General features: G+C 39.0%; 1 protein-coding gene across 1 annotated transcript; it reads right to left on the minus strand.

Annotated features, from left to right (window-relative positions):
- Nucleotides 1-529: 529 nt before the first annotated feature.
- ushbp1 (Usher syndrome 1C binding protein 1) lies at nt 530-18,388 on the minus strand. The gene is made up of 14 exons (XM_088349374.1): nt 18,237-18,388; nt 15,692-15,894; nt 14,243-14,379; nt 13,001-13,164; nt 12,758-12,922; nt 12,416-12,663; nt 11,283-11,423; nt 11,114-11,199; nt 10,329-10,434; nt 10,042-10,264; nt 8,055-8,213; nt 4,436-4,533; nt 2,410-2,523; nt 530-2,336 (listed from the first exon to the last, which is right to left on the minus strand). The coding sequence occupies exons 1-14, from the start codon at nt 18,240-18,242 to the stop codon at nt 2,180-2,182; spliced, it is 2,007 nt and encodes a 668-aa protein (XP_088205500.1). The 5' UTR covers nt 18,243-18,388; the 3' UTR covers nt 530-2,179.
- Between the last annotated feature and the right edge of the window lie 116 nt (nt 18,389-18,504).

Consider the following 18,504-nt stretch of genomic DNA (forward strand, 5'->3'; position numbering starts at 1 on the left):
TGACACGTCAAACCCTGAGATTCTTTGTTTTTCCTGTGGTTTTGCTCTTGTTTTGCCAAGCCCTGTGAATCTCAGTTTTTTTCCTGTGTTTTTGCTCCTGTTTTGCTCTCGCCACGATCTGTTTGATTTTGACCACTTCCGTGTCCCGAGCAATCTACCCCTCGCGACCAACGATCTCCGGATCGAGTGTGCGCTCCTTTCTCTTCTCCCCAATAAATTGTGAGTAACGTTACGCGAGTGGGTTCTGTTTCCTGTCCTGGTCCTGACAGACCGTTTACATTTACACTTACCCAGCATCCACCCCGAAGAAGAAATCCGGCTTCTACTTCCTAGTTTGTGTGTGTAAACATACTACATGTATTGTATCTCTAGCAAGCTAAGAACTTTGACATTTTTATTGTTTAATATCTTGTGCATCCATTCAATATTGTTGCTGTAAAGTGTAAAGAAGAGGCGTGCTGTGTTTTTTTTAAATGAAAGTGGAATAAAAAAGCTTGATGCGGTTGAGAAAACGGTCAGGACGCTTGGCCACTTTTTACCACCTCTTGAAGCTGATCTTCCAAAAGGTAAACTGAACTTTATTAATCTTTATAGAGCATATTATTTTATGACATTTTTACTTTTGAAGACAAAACAATCCAGGTTACTAATACAAGCCTTAAACATACTTACATAAACCTTAAACATACATTCCATACAAAATATAGCACTGAAGCAACTTACAGACAAATTCAACTTATGAACGATCGTCTGGAATCTCGTTTGTAAGTAGGGCAGCGTCTGTAGTTTCCTGATGGCTTTTGAGGTACATTGTGTATTATTCAAACACCACGCGGTGGAAAAAAGATACATATATATTGATATTGAATAATAAGTTAAAACCCTCGAAAGCTCAACCCAAATTCTAAAATATTAGAAATGTGAGAAAATAATACATGGTTATGCATAAAATCTACATATATTTCATCGGTATATGCCAATTATTTCCCAAGGTAATACAGTGGAACCTCGGTTTTCGAACGCCTCTCAGTTCGAACAAATCGGTTCTCGACCAAAAATTTTGAGAAATTCTTGCTTCGCTTTTCGTTCAAAAAATCGGAGTTCGAACGCCAGTACGCTAGGTTGCGATGCTGAGCGGTGTACGGGTGTAGATCGTGTAGATTTCCCCCACCCCTCGTGAAGAACTGTTATCACGTGGGCGCGCACTTCTTTTCGCTTTCGCTTTTAATATCGGTGAACGGAGTGTTTTAGCCCCTAATTATGCCTCCGAAGAAGGTCGGTGCAAGCAGCAAAGTTGCTACAGGTGGAAAAAGAAGAGTAGTGCGTACAACTATTGCATTTCAGAAAGAAATAATAGCAAAATATAAAGAAGGTGTGCAAGTTTCCCTTCTTTCAAGGGAATAGAGCATGGCTTCTGCAGACCACCAAAAAGGTAAGAAATCCTATTCATAATTTTTTTCTTTATCTTTTAACCGCTCCCCACTTTTTGTGGAGACCCGGGTGCTAAATGACGTGTAAATGACCTGATTTTTTTATTTTTACACGTTCATGTTAGCGTAATCTTTCGTACGATTAGCCTGGGTTAGCTTCATGTTTACGTTCATGGTAAACATTCAGGGTGTTGGAACGGATGAAGACGATTTTACATTACTTTTAGTGGGAAAAACGATTTCGGTGATCGAACAAATCGGTTTTCGAACAGGGTTCTCGAACGGATTATGGTTGAGAACCGAGGTTCCACTGTACTTTTTGAAGACAGCCTGTCTCGTCTTTGACTTCCTGAGCTGTGACGTCACCAGAGTAACACCCGCACTTTTAATTAGTTTTTATTTGTAAATAAATATAATTGTTTGTATCTTTTGAGTGTTTCAAAACCAATTGGAATTAATGGTGCCTTTATAAACAAATAGACGATAAAACATAAACTTGTACAGGTAATTGCAAATGAGCAAAAAAGGATCGGCTTACGTAATCTCATCTTTTGCCAAACAATCGGATTTATGACTCTCAATCGACGTATATAAAAAATACATACATAAGCCATTTTTCTTTCTCTGTCCCAAAATGTCTTCAAACCAATACAGCCTGCGACTCAAAAAGTTTGCCTCCCGTGCTTGTTCCAAATATTTTAGAGCAAAACAAAGCTTTAGAGCACAACATGAAAGTAAAAGTAATTAGATCACAGAACGGTTTCTTCCCTCCTCCAGTCAGAATCTTCCTTTGTGTGGTCACTGTGGACATGCTGACTGTCCACTGTGGCGGCGAGTTTCTGCTCCAGCTTCCACACTTGCTCCCTGTACTTTCGACGAATTTGCCTGTACGAGCTCAAGGCCTTGCTGGAATGACACGGGATTCCGTTTCACACTGCACATACCGCACGTTCGGGAATTCCGACAAGTAATTCTGTACCTGTGCGCTTGCGCAATCCGATCCGCGTGCTCTTCGCTGTTTGAGGCGAACTCAGGCGACGTTGTGTTTAGAGACTCATAAACCGAAGCCAGTCTCTTTTTAAGGGCTTGCTCTCTAAAAGACAGAGAGGAGAAGATAAATTGTGGCATTTTATTGACCTTACCTTGAAGCTGTGGTTCTCGAAAGTACTAGACTTTAGAGCAGGGGTCTCCTAACTTCAAGCTGAGAGCTACTTTTTGTTACTGTTTAGCGCAAAGGGCACCCACTTTCACATGCAGGTCTAAAACAACAATTTATAATGTTATTACTACGGTGTTACTGTGTTATTACCAGGTTAACTAGTGGAAGTAGGGTTGAATCGACTTAGTCAACCACTAAAACAACATTTTACTAGAAAATCACGATGACCCAGCACCAGTGAGCTATTTTCAGAAAAGGTCCACATGCCTTAGAAGGCAAGCACCACCATGGAGACCCCTGCTCTAAAGACTGACAAAATATATCTCAAAGTAGGCAACAAAGGATAATAATTCCGATCACCTCACTGTCATTTTGCTGAAACAATTTATCTTCTCACTATAAAAAAGTTAATAAAAAAAAAGTTTTAAGAAATGAGCAAAATGATTATCCTTTAATGTTTTTCATATTTTTTTTATATTTCTATATTTAAAAATATTTTCATTTGCCTTTTTTTAATGGAAATAAATATCAAAATGAGCAACATTTAATGCCTACTTCTATGTGAGGTCATGTTTTCATGTTTTAATTATTATTTTTCTACTTTGGCTACCTTTTAAACTAAAATAAAGGGAAAATCAGAAGAACAAATAAATATGGTTGACTATAAATTTATGTATTTATCTGCTCACATAATAGTTTTGCTCATTTAAATTATCTTGACTTATTTGGATTAAAAATCAGTTACAAGAAAGGCCAAAAATAACGAAAATAATATACTTATTTCTGTTATATTGGGGACTCGCTCCAAGGTAAGTACCCAAAATAAACTCGCATTTTATTTTGTTAATATGATATTATTATTTTATTTTTATTTTCAATTACTATGTGTATGTATTTCTGGTGATCAGGAAGATGTTTTTCTGAGCAATTTGGCTATTTATTTGGGAAGCCCGAAACGGATCTATTGATTTTCACTTATTTCTTATGGGAACCAATTGTTCAAGATACGAGCATGATCACTGAATGAATTGATCTTGTAGGTAGAGGGGCCACTGTCTATGTCGGGCATGTCAAACAAACGGCTCGCCCTACAATTCTGAGTATGTCAAACAAAGAAATGAGTCTCTACGTCATTTTTATCAAAAGTTATGATTTTTTAAATAAATGCAAACCAAATGGTCCCATTGCCCACTAGAGGGCAGTAAATGATATACAATCAACTTCATTAGGCCCAGCCAAGTAGTTTGTAATCATATTGCCTATGCACTGCTAAAACTTATATTTTGTATTACTATTTTATTCATTTAAAAGTACAACATTACAGGGAAAATTATCTTTTTTCATAGGTCCCACTTAGGACGGAGTTTGTAATAGCATGATTAGTTGGTTCAGGTGTAAACCTGCTCACTTAACTGTTAATGTATTTAATGCCAAACATGAAGATGTATTTCCCCCCATTGTTTGTGACTAAATGTGTGATGCTTGGAAAGTATCCCTTATGAGCCATTATCATAATATGTAGGGTCGGCTACTAAAGAAGGCTGAATGATGAAGCATAATACTGAAAAACTATAGTAAGCTAAAATGTTTAAGTTGATATTGTTTTTACTGATTCAGAACAGAAAGGGTGGATCCGGCTCCAGAGCCAAATTAAGATTGACATCCCTGGTATATGCGAATATACTATATCCGCTAATCTCTTTTTTTGTCTCTCTTGTGTTGACATGATCAGATGCATAGAAACACAAAAAAAGTCGAAGCAATTATCTTGTATTTAGCAGCGATCAGGTAAGATAAGTTCAGGTCAAAGAAATCTAGATGCTAAAGATGAAAGGTGAGCTCTTACTTTTGAAGTAGCGCCTGTAGTTCTTTCAAAACAGGACTCGACTTGAGCCCAGACTCGTCACCATCGCTGCACGCTTTATCTTCGTTGTCGTACAGCCCCTAAAAAAGACAAAGAACATTAAAACTGTTCTTTTTAGTATGAGTATCATTCTCTGTAAAGAGTACTGTAACGCGCTATTGCGATATTACATTATTTTCACAACCCTACTGCCGTTACTACAAGTTACGTTACTGCGTTATTCCGCTACTTACTAAATGCAGATCACGGATTTAAGTGTCCTCTCATTGCCAATGCATCACTCATGTTGTCACATACGACCCTAGACATACAGTAAATAGATAAAAGAGAATATGCAGCCTCCTGGTTCTTATTTAAAGTATAGCGAGCATTTACATACCTGTCAACCTGTACGGTTTTGCCGTACAAAGTACGTTTTTTATGCATTTTAAGAAGAGTACGACGTACAAGGAAATCTGTACGGAAAAACGCAACTTTGTCAATGATGGGTACCATCCGGTATACAGGACTATACACCGACTATCACGAAACGGCAAATCAATCAAGTCAGGGGAGTTCGCCGCGGAAGCCTCTATCTCGGTATCGTTTTTTTTTCGTTGCAATCGGAGCGTGCGGTTTGATGATCCTGTGTGCATGCGTCTGTCAACTGGGGATTTCCCATCATGCATCATTCTGGAAAAAAAAATGGTGTACAATTATTTTGTATTTTGTACGGGAAAATACGACAGTTTGTACGGGCATGGAGCCGTGGAGGTTGACAGGTATGCATTTAAGATAAAAGAACCGGGCTGATGTTCAAGCAAATCTTTTAAGGGGGTCTGCTTTAAAGAGAGTATATACAGTAAATAGTAACTAGTTACTTTGAGAGTAACGCACACATTTTTGGTATCAGTATCCTGGGGGGTGACCGAATAACTTTTTAGATGAAGTAACTAGCAACGTGGGATGTATCAGAAGTGGGCAGGAGGAGTAGTACAGAAAATTGATTCAGGACTTGTCCAATGGAGTGACGCTAACACCAGCACCTGAACACCACCAAGACCAGGGAGATGGTGGTGGACTTCAGGAGAACTAGAACTCACCTGGTTCCTGTAACCATCAAAAGAGAATGTGTAGAATTTGTCCAGACCTACAAATACCTGGGTGTGCAGCTGGACAACAAACTGGACAGGACTGCCAACACAGAAGCTCTATGCAGGAAAGGTGAAAGCCGACTGTACTTCCTCAGAAGGCTGGTGTCCTTCAACATCTGCAAAAAGCTCCTGCAAATGTTCTATGAGACTGTTGTGGCAAGCGCCCTCTTCTATGCGGCAGCGTGTTGGGGAGGCAGCACTAAGAAGAAGGATGCCTCTTTTCTTAGTAAACTGGTGAGGAAAGTGGGCTCTGTTGTGGACACAGAGCTGGACAGCCTGACAACTGTAGCTGAGACACGGGCACTGAAAAAGCTGCGGTCAATCATGAACAATTCATCACATCCACTACACAGCATCATCTCCAAACGGAAGAGCAGCTTCAGTGACAGTCTGCTGTCACAGTCTTGTTCCACGGACAGACTGAGGAGATCATTTCTTCCTCATGCCATGAGGCTCTTTAACTCCACCCGGGGGAGTAAAAGCCCACATTAAACCACACCCCCACATTGCATATTACCCTGTTTTTATTACAGTGTGTATTTTATGTAGCACTACCTAAAACTCTATATTACCACGTTACATTGGGTATTTATGTATTATATTTCTTTTACTTTATTATTGTTTTATTTTCAACACAAGGATACTGCTGGAAGTGTGAATTTCCCAACGGGGATGAATAAAGTATCGTAAATTCCGGACTATAAGCCGCTACTTTTTTCCCAAATGTTCAACCCTGCGGCTTATTCAGTGATGCGGCTAATTTATGTAGTTTTTCTAACACCCACCAGCGGCGCTCGAGTACAAATGGTAAGATTTAGACAAGTAAAATATATGCGAGTGTGTTGCTAGCGTATTTTTGAATAAAGGAGTGTAGGACGACGTCTATATGACAAAGTCTTTTTCCCATACTGGGGAGGACAACTTTAATGACGTCAGTTATAAGAAGGAAGATGAGCACGGTTTACCATGATTTTTACAGATACCGTATTTTTTTTTTAACAGACCCGTTTCCTTGTATTGCGAGCGTGTTCCTAGTAGCGTTTTGGTACCCTTCACAGACACGGTTTGGGATGACATTTATAATATTATTATTAAAGCTTTGAAAACTCTCTCGGTGTACCGTCTTTCTTTGTAAATATGTGTAACCATGTATGATATGTATTTGCAACTGTATATTTTTGTAATGTATTTATTTTAGAGACTTATTCTGATATGTTTTCCACGAAAATGAAGGGGCGAATACAACGGGGGCTGATGGGAAGTGGAGTAAAGGTGAGACGTGTTTGTGGACGCAGCGGACAATAGTGGATATATATTTTTCCCACCCTTACCTTTGGAAATATACTTTTTTTTCCATGGATTATTTTGAACAGGACCCGGACTCTGCAGGTCTGCGTCATATCTTAAGTACCGGTGTCATTTTACGATCAATTTGCCGGCTGATGTTTTTGGACTGTGTACTTCATATTCAGTTACATTGGTTAACTGCTTTTTTTTGGTTTGAACAAATTTATTGACACTAATAACAGAAAACAAACAGTGTAAAGTTTGAACAACCCCTCTTGACAATCTCAACAGCAATCAAGCACATTCACAATTTTATATTTCAATATGACGTTTAACAGCAAACACAATGTGAGGTTTGAACAACCATTCTCGAAAATTGTTGTTAAAAGTGTCGATAAAAATTGTTCAAACCTCATATTGTTAGAACATGATATAAGAAAATTGTGAATGTTAAAAGTGTCGATAATAACTCATATTGTTGGGATATGATATAACGAAATTGCTTAATTGATGTTAAAAATGTCAGAAAAAATTGTTAAAACGTCATATTGTCAGACATAACAAAATTGTGAATATGCTTGATCGCTGTTAAGATTCTCGAGAGGGGTTGTTCAAACCTCACATTGTTTGTTTGCTGTTATTAGTGTCAATAAATTTGTTCAAACCACATACAATTGCGGGACTCAAAGTCGGGTTTGGGTCAATTTCGTGATTGTGTTACATGTTTTAATGTGGGCGCATGCGGCTTATATGCAGGTGTGGCTTGTGTAAGTACAAAAGCGGTTATTTTCTTAAAATGTGGTGGGTGCGGCTAATAATCAGGTGCGCTCAATAGTCCGGAATTTACGGTATCTATCCATCTATCTATCTATCTATCTATCTTTCTATCTATCAAATAACTATTTTTCAGGAACACACACAATATTGATGAGGATACATATCATTGTTCTTTGACAGTGACAGAGGTGTGAGAGCAGTTCTCATCCAAAGACCTTGTTTGACCAAAATATCCTTCTGGCTCGCTGGGATTCTCTGCTTTGCTAGCTAACTGGATGATTTCCCAGGTGGGGCACCCAGATTTGAATTGGGTGTGCCACTAAAGACAAGCGTCCTACTCCCTCTTGTACGTTTCACCTTGACTGTGGAAAACTTGACAAAGTCATGGGAAGGTGCGCTGCTACCTGTTGTTGGGTCTTGCCGCCCTCCAGCTCCTCTTGGGGGCTTTCGGGAACTCTCACTTCAGGCAGCTCTTGTGTTTTTCTCGCTGCCAGGCTCCACTCCAGGCACCTCAGCTCTTTCTCCTTCAGACGAATCAAAGCTCGGAGATCTGACATCTCCTCCTAAATAAGCAGACGTTACTGCAGACATTGGGTGTCATTGACACAAAAACTTTCTTGTTATATATTTTTAATTTTAGTAAGTAATTCTAAGGTTTGACTCTTCCCTGCTCACACCTTAACTTGTGTGCAACATATGTAAAAAAGTATTGATGATTTTGCTTATTTTAGTTAGTATTTTTTTCTTCTGAAGTTGAATTTATTTGTGATGTAATATATAATTAAATATAAATCTTGACAAGCAATACTATTATAAAATGAAATTTTGCTAATAATTTTTCTTATTTTAAGTGCAGAATGTTGTTATGGAACGTAATACTTTAAAGGGACACCAAAATATTTAACCACTAGAAGTTGTACTGTTTTGTGCCAACAAAAATGAGTGGTACAGAGTAGAGGTCGACGGATTATAAAACGGGCCAATTATTGGCACAGATATTTGGAAATTTGACAGATATGGGTCTCAGCATTTGTAAATTTTCTAAAGGCCGATTACTTAGGCTCAGAAGCAGCCGAGCATCTCTCTCCTCGCTACCAACCCCACTCCTTCTGATTGGATAAGGGACTGAGGGCGGAGCCACTGATGCAGGAAGAGTATCGTTACAGCAAAGTAAATAAAGGCCTGTGAGACAAGACTGCTGAGAATATTGAGATTTTAAAAAGTCGGTGAAAAGTGTAGTTAACTTGTCTTAGGGAAACACGTTCGAGTGGAGACTGATATATCAGCTCGTATCATAACATTAGTTTCTCAATCACGCGTGTGTGGTTGTGGTTGAGAGAGCATGAAAAGCACGCTAAAGTGAAAGGCCGAGTGATTAGCTGTTACCATAACATAAATTCATCAATCTGGCTCCAAAACAATTTGCAAGCTCCGTTGAAATTTTGATGCACATTATTTCAAGTCATGCGCTGTATCGAATTTTTATTTATTTATTGTGAAAAAAAAATCAAGGAGCTATTAAGATTTTAAGCACCTTTATACAAGTTGCTGCTAAGCCTAATTTTATTTGCTGCACTGTTAGTTTTTGGTTTAAATGTAATATTAGTCATGTTAGTTGTGTTGAAATTTTAATTTACTTTAAAAAGTTTCAGAAAGCAATTAAAGTTCTTTTTAAATTTATAACAAATAGTCTTTATTTCTTTTTCCAGTATTAAAAACGTAATAGTAATGATTAGTATTGGCCCCGAAAAACCCAAATCAATCGATTCTTACGACAATGCACAAGAAAAAATACAATCTACGAAAAACTCAAAGATCGTACCGCGGAATTTTACTTTTCATTTGGTGAGGTTTTTGGTTTTGGGGGTACCCGTAGCAGCAAGATGGTGGATAATCATGTCAGTCCCCTCTAGGTGGGGCTCCTGTTGTGTAAACTGAATAAAAATGTGTCAACCTATGGGTAAAAAAATGCATGCTCATGATAGTTCATATATTTTTGCTTATTCAAATAAATATGTTTTTTTTTGTTTTGTTTTTTAAAGTTTTTTACCACTTGAGAAAAAATAAATACTTAAAATGCCCAACGTTCAATGCCAGTTGGCCAAATCTGACTCTATAGGCAGAAAATGTTGCTTATTTTAATAGCAACATTAGCCCTAATCATGTTATTAGCTCTAATCTTATTGATTTTTTTAAATCATTCCACTGGATGCTGTTAAAATCTGACACTCAGACAGGGAATGTTTCATGGTTTCAATTTTAATTTGATTTTTGGGCGAACTTTACATACATTTTCGAGTCGATTTAATTTGCCGGTGATAGATTGAGTGATCAATTTATTGACATATTGAGATCGAGACTTATAATTTTGAGGACGTCGTGTATTCTTACCCTGCCTGTGATCAGTTCATGCAGCAAATCGGTCTTGTCCCTCCTGCCTTCAACGGGCTTGATGTGTCCCACTCTGGGACGGTTAGGATCGGAGACATCCGGGCTCCACTTGCCGTCCGCCCGATGTGGACGCGGCCTGGAGAGGTAAAAGGCGGCGCGCTTTCTTTTCAGCCGCTCAATCAGCTGACGCAAAGCAATTTCTCGATCGCTGATCTCAGGAGTTCTGGAGATGCGAATTCAAAGTGAATAATTGCGGTTACTGCTTTGATTGTCTTTTCAAACATCACCTCTGCGCTGCGCGTGTTTCTGTCTCGGGTATGGCGAAGGAGGTTGACAATTCCTCACTTGATATATTCGGCTTTTGACTGCCGGGCTGCTGTTGTTTATCGAATCCTGCAGAGGACAAAACCACATTTAGTGTTTGTCCGACAACCAACAATCAACAGTTGCATGCACACAGTGGCGTGCAGTCTGGGGAGGCAGGTGATACATAGCCTCACTTGTCATCATCCATCCATCCATTATCTGCACTGCTTGTCCTCAGTAGGGTCGTGGGGGAGATGGAGCCCATCCCAGCCATCTTCGGGCAGTGGGCAGGGGACACCCTGAACTGGTTGCCAGCCAGTCACAGGGCACACAGAGACAGACAACCCACTCACCCATTCACACTTAGGGACAATTTGGACTGGCAAATGAACCTGACATGCATGTTTTTGGAATGTGGGAGGAAACCGGGGAGAACGTCATGCAAACTCCACACAGGAGGTTCGATCTCATGAACTCAGAACTGTGCCGCACAAGCGCTAACCACTGCTCCACCGTGCTGCCCACGTTTAAACTAAAATATATTAAATGGGTGTAATTAGTCAGTGTTGCAGTTCTTTCTCATTCAACTTCACAATTTCTGGATATTCGTAATATTCTTGTATGTATACATGTATTTAATTTCTTAGTTTCTCTTTTTATACTGACAACTGTGTGGACAGCGAAGTAAGAATATAATTCAGCAGTTTTTGTGGTTCTTTACTGTGCATATGACAATATACACTTTGAATTGAACTGTGTGCCCTACCACCGTCAGCCTGCAGAGGACTGCTTTGTTCCCTCTGAGCGTCGTAAACCTTTAAGAGTTTGCTGTAGGCTTCTTCACACTCCTGGCTGGAAAAAGGCAACAAACCACAGCCTGATTTTGACCTCGTGGAATGTTGCGGATGAGTGATAAGCATAATTCGTTTGTGTACCTGTATCGGAGAGCCAGGTGCATAGCAGAACACTCGGCCTCGCGCCTTTTTAGCGTGACGCTCATTCGCTCACACTCGGTCCGTTTTCGCTCCAAAGCAATCGTCAGACGCTCATTTCTAGCCTTCAGCTTTTCGAGGCACCTGGAAAATAAAAGATAATGCAACGCTGTTTGTAGGTTTGACCGTGCGAGAAAAGAGGAATATGTTTGAATATGACCATCATCTTTCACAGATTGTCAGGTAGGTTACCCTAGATGTGAAAAATGCCCCAAAATAACTCACTCAGCACTTTTGGTTTTGTTGACTCAGCATTTTTCCAGCAAAAAAGAGCAAGAGGGTAAGTGGACAGAGGCTTTTCAACTTCTAGTCCCTGTTTTCTTTTTTTCTTCTTCTTGGATTCTTTGCATCTTGAGGTTAATATTTTCAAAACAATATATATATAAATATATATGAAGACAATTACATACGTGGTTTGTTCATAACCCCATTTCAGGATTTTAGTCTTCATTTGGACTCAGTCTTACTCTTTGGGTTTTCCAATCTCATGTGCCAATGACCTTGCTAAAAAGAGAAATGCCACCAAAAACTGGTTTTGCGTCTCAGTGCGGGTGATGCTTTAATGGCGCACAGTCTTTTGACACATTTTCACTGGAGAAAAAAAAGTGTCTTATCAGCGTGAGTGGGTCGTACTGTTTTAAAGCGACACCTTAATTTATTTGGCTTCATGCAGTCCGCTGCCAACATGTTTTACACAGCAAGCACACGGGTCTTTGCTCAGCTCCCTCCAAGGTCACAGTGAAATGCTATGGGAGACCTTTGTTTGTCTCTTCAACCCTTCTCTCCTGGCCTGTCTCCGCATCCTGTTAAATACATTTTTCATTGGGTCACTTGAAGGACTGCTACTCTTTGTGTCTACTCTTCATACTCAAAGGTTATACTCTGTGCCTTAAGCACTACATGGACACTAAGTGAAAACAAAACAATTTTTGAGAAAGTTCAAAAAAAAAGCTCCCGTGCTCCCCTTGTTGGAGCCTCGGAAACCCCCCAGGGGGGGCCGCCCCACAATTTGAGAACCACTCTATTAGTACAACATAAGTCATTGACCGAAGACTAAGTGATAATGACAAAACAACCTGTTGAGCCGTTCAGTCTCAGCTTCCATTCCATTGGGGCTCGAACAAAGACTTCCTGCAGTCACGGGACTCAGTGGGGAGCTGTCTCCTCCAGAAGAAAATGAGCCCCCTGCAGCTCTTCTTAGGACTAACGGAGAACCAGGAAAGGAGGCGCAGGAGCGGTCAACACTATGAGGTCCAGCGGTGGCAAAAGATCCATATGAAGGCGAGCAAATGGCTGACCTCCAGGACCTCTGTGGTGCATTCTGCTGGAAAACAGCAAAAACAACATCTGATTGTGAAACAGATAAGCCATCAAAATTAATTTCACAGATGAATCATGTATTTCCCCTCTGGAACAACCTTGCTGTTCTCCTCCTCCACCAGGCTGATGCTGAGTGCTCTCTGCAGTCCTCCAGGTGGAGCATGCAAGAGAGGCAATTCAACAGGCTTTTCCTCCACGAATGTTTCCTTTGTCACATCTGGGGGACAAAAAATCCCAAATTCCTTTTCCATCTCTTCCAATATCTGCGGAGAAAGGTTGAACAGAAGGATGTTGACTTGGTAATATTCAATATTTTACTTGGTTCTCTGTTTTGGTTCTACCTTGGTCGTCTTGACCAAGCTGTCCTGGGCTGCTCTAAGATGTTCTTTGGGCTTTTCTCGCTCAGAGGAAGTAATGGGTGCTGCCCAGTACCGTCTGCAGTTGAGTGAGTCTTCCACAGCAGCCAGGGCAACCTTGACTTCGTTCCACATGGCACTACTGCCTCCTACAGGAATCATTGTGAAGATGACTAACCATTCAAATCAGGGATGTCAAACTCAAGCTTGGCAGGCTCCAGACTCTTTGTTCTTAGTGCCCAGTAAAAGAAAGTCAACTCAAAATTTTCAGCTTTGTTTTTCATTATTATGCTTTATCATTCAGACTACATTCTTAACCTATTCTACATATTATAATTACAAATAACAAGGGATCTTTTCTTAACACAAACAGATTTATTCAAAAAACAATGGGGAACAAATATTTTCATGTTTGGCTTTGAATGAGTGAACTGGTTTATTTTATCAGTTGAATAAATGCAGTTTACATCTGAACCAACTCACCACGCTATACAAACCCAACATTGCCCTCTTGCAGACTGAGAGAGCAAATCATAACTTTTTATAGAAGTTACTTGGAGACTTGCATCTTTTTTTTTTACATACTCAGTAATTCATGTAAACCATACAACAGGCTTAATCTATCCTGCAGGCTGCACGTTTACATGCCTGATTTAGATAAAGATTCAAAAAAGTACATTTGTTCACTTTAAGAGTAAGATGTTAAGGCCAGCATGGCCTGTTATTAATGATTTCACACGATCATACATTTAAATGAATTATGCAATATATTTTTTTAAATTGTGATTAATTGATACCCAACCTTGGCCTTTTTTAATTGGTTCTATATTACTGTATCTAATGGTTTACAGCAAAATACATAAAATAATAAAAATACTTAGCAGATTTGACAGAGGACTGATTATTTTGTTAATCTCAGGGGTATTTTTTATGTCTTTCATCAAAAAAGATTCCACATTTGAATCTTACTTTCCTTGAATTATTTTTCATCAAGTGTGTTTAATCTGAAATGTTGCGTTTTTGCATTGACTGATTTTTTAACTGTAAATTGATAAAGATAATGGGGTATTAGAATTTGTCTTTTGTTTACGTATTATTTGATTTTGTAATTTTTCCACATGAAACTTTTATTTCCTACTTACTTTTAGTCATGTCTTTACAAACCTAATATACTTTCCCGTTATGACACGTGGAAAATCATATATAAATAATAAAAGAAGGAAAAACCTTGATAGGGCAGCGAAGGTCTACATTTGACACCAGAGGTATTGTTCTTTTCTGGGATGCTTTTCGTGAGCCTGTGTGACAGCAGGTCAGGAAACAGAGGGCTGGATGCTCTCGGGGTTCTCAAATCGCCTGGTTCACTAAAAAAGGAGTAAATGCTAATTTTAAAATGTCTTAAAATTTAGTCGGTATCAATAGGTTGGTAACTGTTGTGATTTTGTGGTGGACCCAAATGCAGGAACCATGGCATGATGGTATTTATTCAAAAAATCATCAAAGTAACAAACAAATGGTCTAAAATACCGTATTTTCCGCACTATGAGGCGCACCGGGTTATAGGGCGCACCCCGAAAAAATCGTTTTTGGTCCAATTTTTGACATACATAATAATGTGCAGCCAATGGACCCAAATGCAGGAACCATGGCATGATGGTATTTATTCAAAAAATCATCAAAGTAACAAACAAATGGTCTAAAATACCGTATTTTCCGCACTATGAGGCGCACCGGGTTATAGGGCGCACCCCGAAAAAATCGTTTTTGGTCCTATTTTTGACATACATAATAATGTGCAGCCAATGTCCTCTTATATCCGTGAGTGCAGTAAATCCAGGAGAATAACATATTTACAAATACAGAATAGAAAAAAATGCTTTCTGTGTGCCGTCAGCCACGTGCTATACGCATTCATCTTTTTCGGCCAATTGCAGGCTTTGTTTTGCCGTTTAAGCCAATGCCAGCCTGTAAATGATAAAAAGGATCCGCCTCTTGACCTCCGAATAACTTTAGCCAATAGTGATCGATTCAACTGATGATTGACACATCTTTTTCGGCCAATTGCAGCCTTTGTTTTGCTGTTTAAGCCAATGCCAGCCTGTAAATGATAAAAAGGATCCGCTTCTTGACCTCCGAATAACTAGCCAATAGTGATCGATTCAAATGATGATTGACACATTGGTTAGCCAATGAAACGCCGGTAAATAAATCCCAGCATACACCGCGTACTACTTGGCGTTCGGGGGAAAATTTAGTCGGCGGCTGCAAGTTAGTTGGAAAACTTAATGTTGATCCATAAATAAGGCGCACTGTATTATAAGGCGCATGGTCAGCTTTTGAAAAAAATAAAGGCTTTTAGGTGCGCCTTATAGTGCGGAAAATACGGTAATATGATTGTCTAAAACAAAAATACTAAAACCTAACTTTAAAAACCAGGACGAAACTACAAAAAGTTAATTGTATAGATGGTGGAAAGTGGCTGATGGAAAATAAAATTCACCTGACCCTGAGTGCTGTCCAAAGTGTCCTTATGGAGCGTCAGGCTAATTAGGTACTGGTTTGCGGTAATTGGACACATTGGTCCTATTTACAAACCTATTAAGCGCAATCTGTTGGACAGGGGCGCGCCAGACCCAAACAGTAACTCTCAAAATAAGAAACTATTTCTAAGACTACCTGGGTGCCTTTAGGGAGCCCATCTTTTTGTTGACCTCGGCGATAATGCTGAGCAGCGTGCCTACGTCAGCTTCACACTGAGCCAATTCTGCAGGCGAGGGCTCAACTTCGGGGTAGGGACCTCCGTGGTCGAAACGCGTGGTCAGCTCCTTGTCACTGCCGGAAGCTGTATCCAGGCTGTCACACCGAACCAAGCTGAACTGCTACAAAAATATGAGGGATACTTTTTAAAGAGACGACGGAGCGTAATATTTGACCGCTAGATATCACTGTACTGTGTAGTAGTATTAACGTGTTATTTTAGATATGCATAGCAAAATGGTCGCCTTTTGCGCTAATCAGTAACAAAAAAATTGCTCTCAGCTTCAAAAAGGTTGGCAACCCCTGATTTAAAGGGACACAGTGTAGTATTTGACCACTGGATGTCGCTCTGTTGTGTAGTGCAACTGAAAACAGGTTATTAAAAGCAAAAGAAGGATTAAAAACCACAAAGACTCTAAGTGACCAAAGTGCATATTTTTTATTCCAATTTTTTTAGCCCAGCCTTCCACAAGGTTATAGGTTAATGGGGGTACCCTTAGCAGCAAGATGGTCGACAATTATGTCAGCTCCCTCTACATGAACCTAATGTTATATAAAATAAATACAAATTCCTCCACCTCCGAATATTTCAAAAAAATGCATGTTTCTATGACAATTCATGAATTTTTGCTTATCATTCAAATAAATATTGTTCTTTTTTTGTCCTCTGTACTTTTTTTACCACTAGGGGAAACAAAAGCCTCGCAAAAAGCTGGGCATAAAAACGGGAAGAGAATTTGTGCGGTTTGGTCACTTTGAGTGTCTGTAATTTGTATTCTTCCTTGGGATTTTTGCAGGTTTCCTACAGTTTAAGGTGAGTAAAATTCAAGACTCTCTTGGAGAGTCTCTAAGACCTTGTTAACACCTTTTGAAACTAAATTATTATGATAGATTTTTTTTTCTAGCGCAGGTTCGATTCCCAGCTGCTATGAGTTAAATGTCAAAGTATCCTTGGGAATGCACTGAAACCCTAATTGCCCCGATAAACCAGAAGGTGCCTTGTATGGCGGTCGCTGCTATCGGTGTGTGAGTAGGTGTGTGAAAGGGTACGTGTGAAGCACATTGTGAAGGGCTTTGGGAGGTCTTCAGTGACTTGAAAAGTGCTATATAAATTCAGTTCATTCACCATTTAAATCACACTTGGTCCAGTTGAAAATGTTCTCTCTGGAAAACATAGCACTCTCCAAAGTTTTAGCCATGGACAAAAATAAATAAAAAGTATCTTCACAGTATATCATGGATCCTCAGTCAAAATTGGAAGATACTGTAAGTACTAATTCCAAATAACTTTTCTGCTACTTTCATTACTCATTTGTATCATGAAGCATGAAAAATGACCCTTTAGTTCAATATTTTTAGTTGAAATAAAGATAAATCTTAAACATGTGAAAATTGGATTTGAGACATTCTAATGCTAATCAAGGCCTTATTTTTAGAACATTGCCTTTCAGACTTTTCAAAGATCCAATGGAACTTGTTTTTAGCACTTTTTTTCCAGTTGCAAAGCCCAATACAGCGACATCTAAAGGGTGTAATAATACACACTGTCCCTTTAAGTTAAATTACATTTTGAAATATCCATATGTAAATCCTAAGCAACTGTAATGTTTTGGTCAGTTGACAAGAAGAAGTCAAGTAAAATGGCAGAAAACGGCTGGATTTTTCTTACGAACACAAAATAAATCAGATTGCCTTGTTTAGAAGACTAGTAAGCTACTACCTTCAAGAAAGCAATTTTTTTAGACACCAATTGTCCACAACATGTACTCAAATAACAAATAGAAATACAGTAAATCATTACAAAGGCTTTTAGTTATTGTGAGAGATGAAATCTGTTGACCTGTCAAAGTAGATGTGATATTGGCTGCTATTGTTCTGTGCTACGGAAAAGAGGGAAACTAAAACATCCTGTATGCAACTTCCTGGCTGTACAAATATTTGCGCATTAAACAACTAAAACATTCATTCTTCTTTTGCAAAAATGCATTGAATAAATATATTTAAAATAATATGCAGTTTATTATAATGAACCTTTTGAGGGGGAAAACAATTGTTTAAATTGTAAATGGCACGTTTGAATTCCTCATTGCTCATCACTCTTCCAGAGAACAATAGGTATACATTCCTGTTCTGCATGGATATCCAAATTCCAAGACCTGACATGTTTTCGTGCAATCACACCAAAAATGAATGGAATTATATGTGTATCTAATTGAAAATACTCTAAAACTTAAATATCAGCGGATTGTTTTCTGAAGATGCAATAATAATACTGCTCCAGCACAACCCAAATGCAAAAAGTTACAAACTATTGCTGCATTTGGTATGCATCTTGGAATCCTTCTAGAGTTCATGTTGTTTCACATATGTTGAACACGGACCTGGTTATTTCCAAAGAACTTTGACGTATTACATCATAACATCACCTCACCATGTGCAACAAAAACACTCAAACATGACCTACCTCCATACTTGACAGTTGGGGCCAAGATGAAGTCTATTTCATAGGCGTCCTCTTACCATTGTAGAACATGCAGATATATGATTATATATAGTTGCTGCCGTTGTTTAAACAAATAATATATTAGTCCAGAATGTGAGCCAGTCTGCATTTCTGCCAACCAGTGTTCAGTTATGTGATGAATGAGGTGGAAAGTCGCCCCCACCCATTCCTCCGCCACTTTGTGTTCTTTCCTGTTTTGCCCAGTTTTAGATTTCATGCTTTTTAACTG

The sequence above is a fragment of the Urocampus carinirostris genome, chromosome 12 (assembly GCF_059441175.1).
Source record: "Urocampus carinirostris isolate Australia breed hairy pipefish chromosome 12, RoL_Ucar_1.0, whole genome shotgun sequence".
NCBI lineage: Eukaryota > Metazoa > Chordata > Actinopteri > Syngnathiformes > Syngnathidae > Urocampus > Urocampus carinirostris.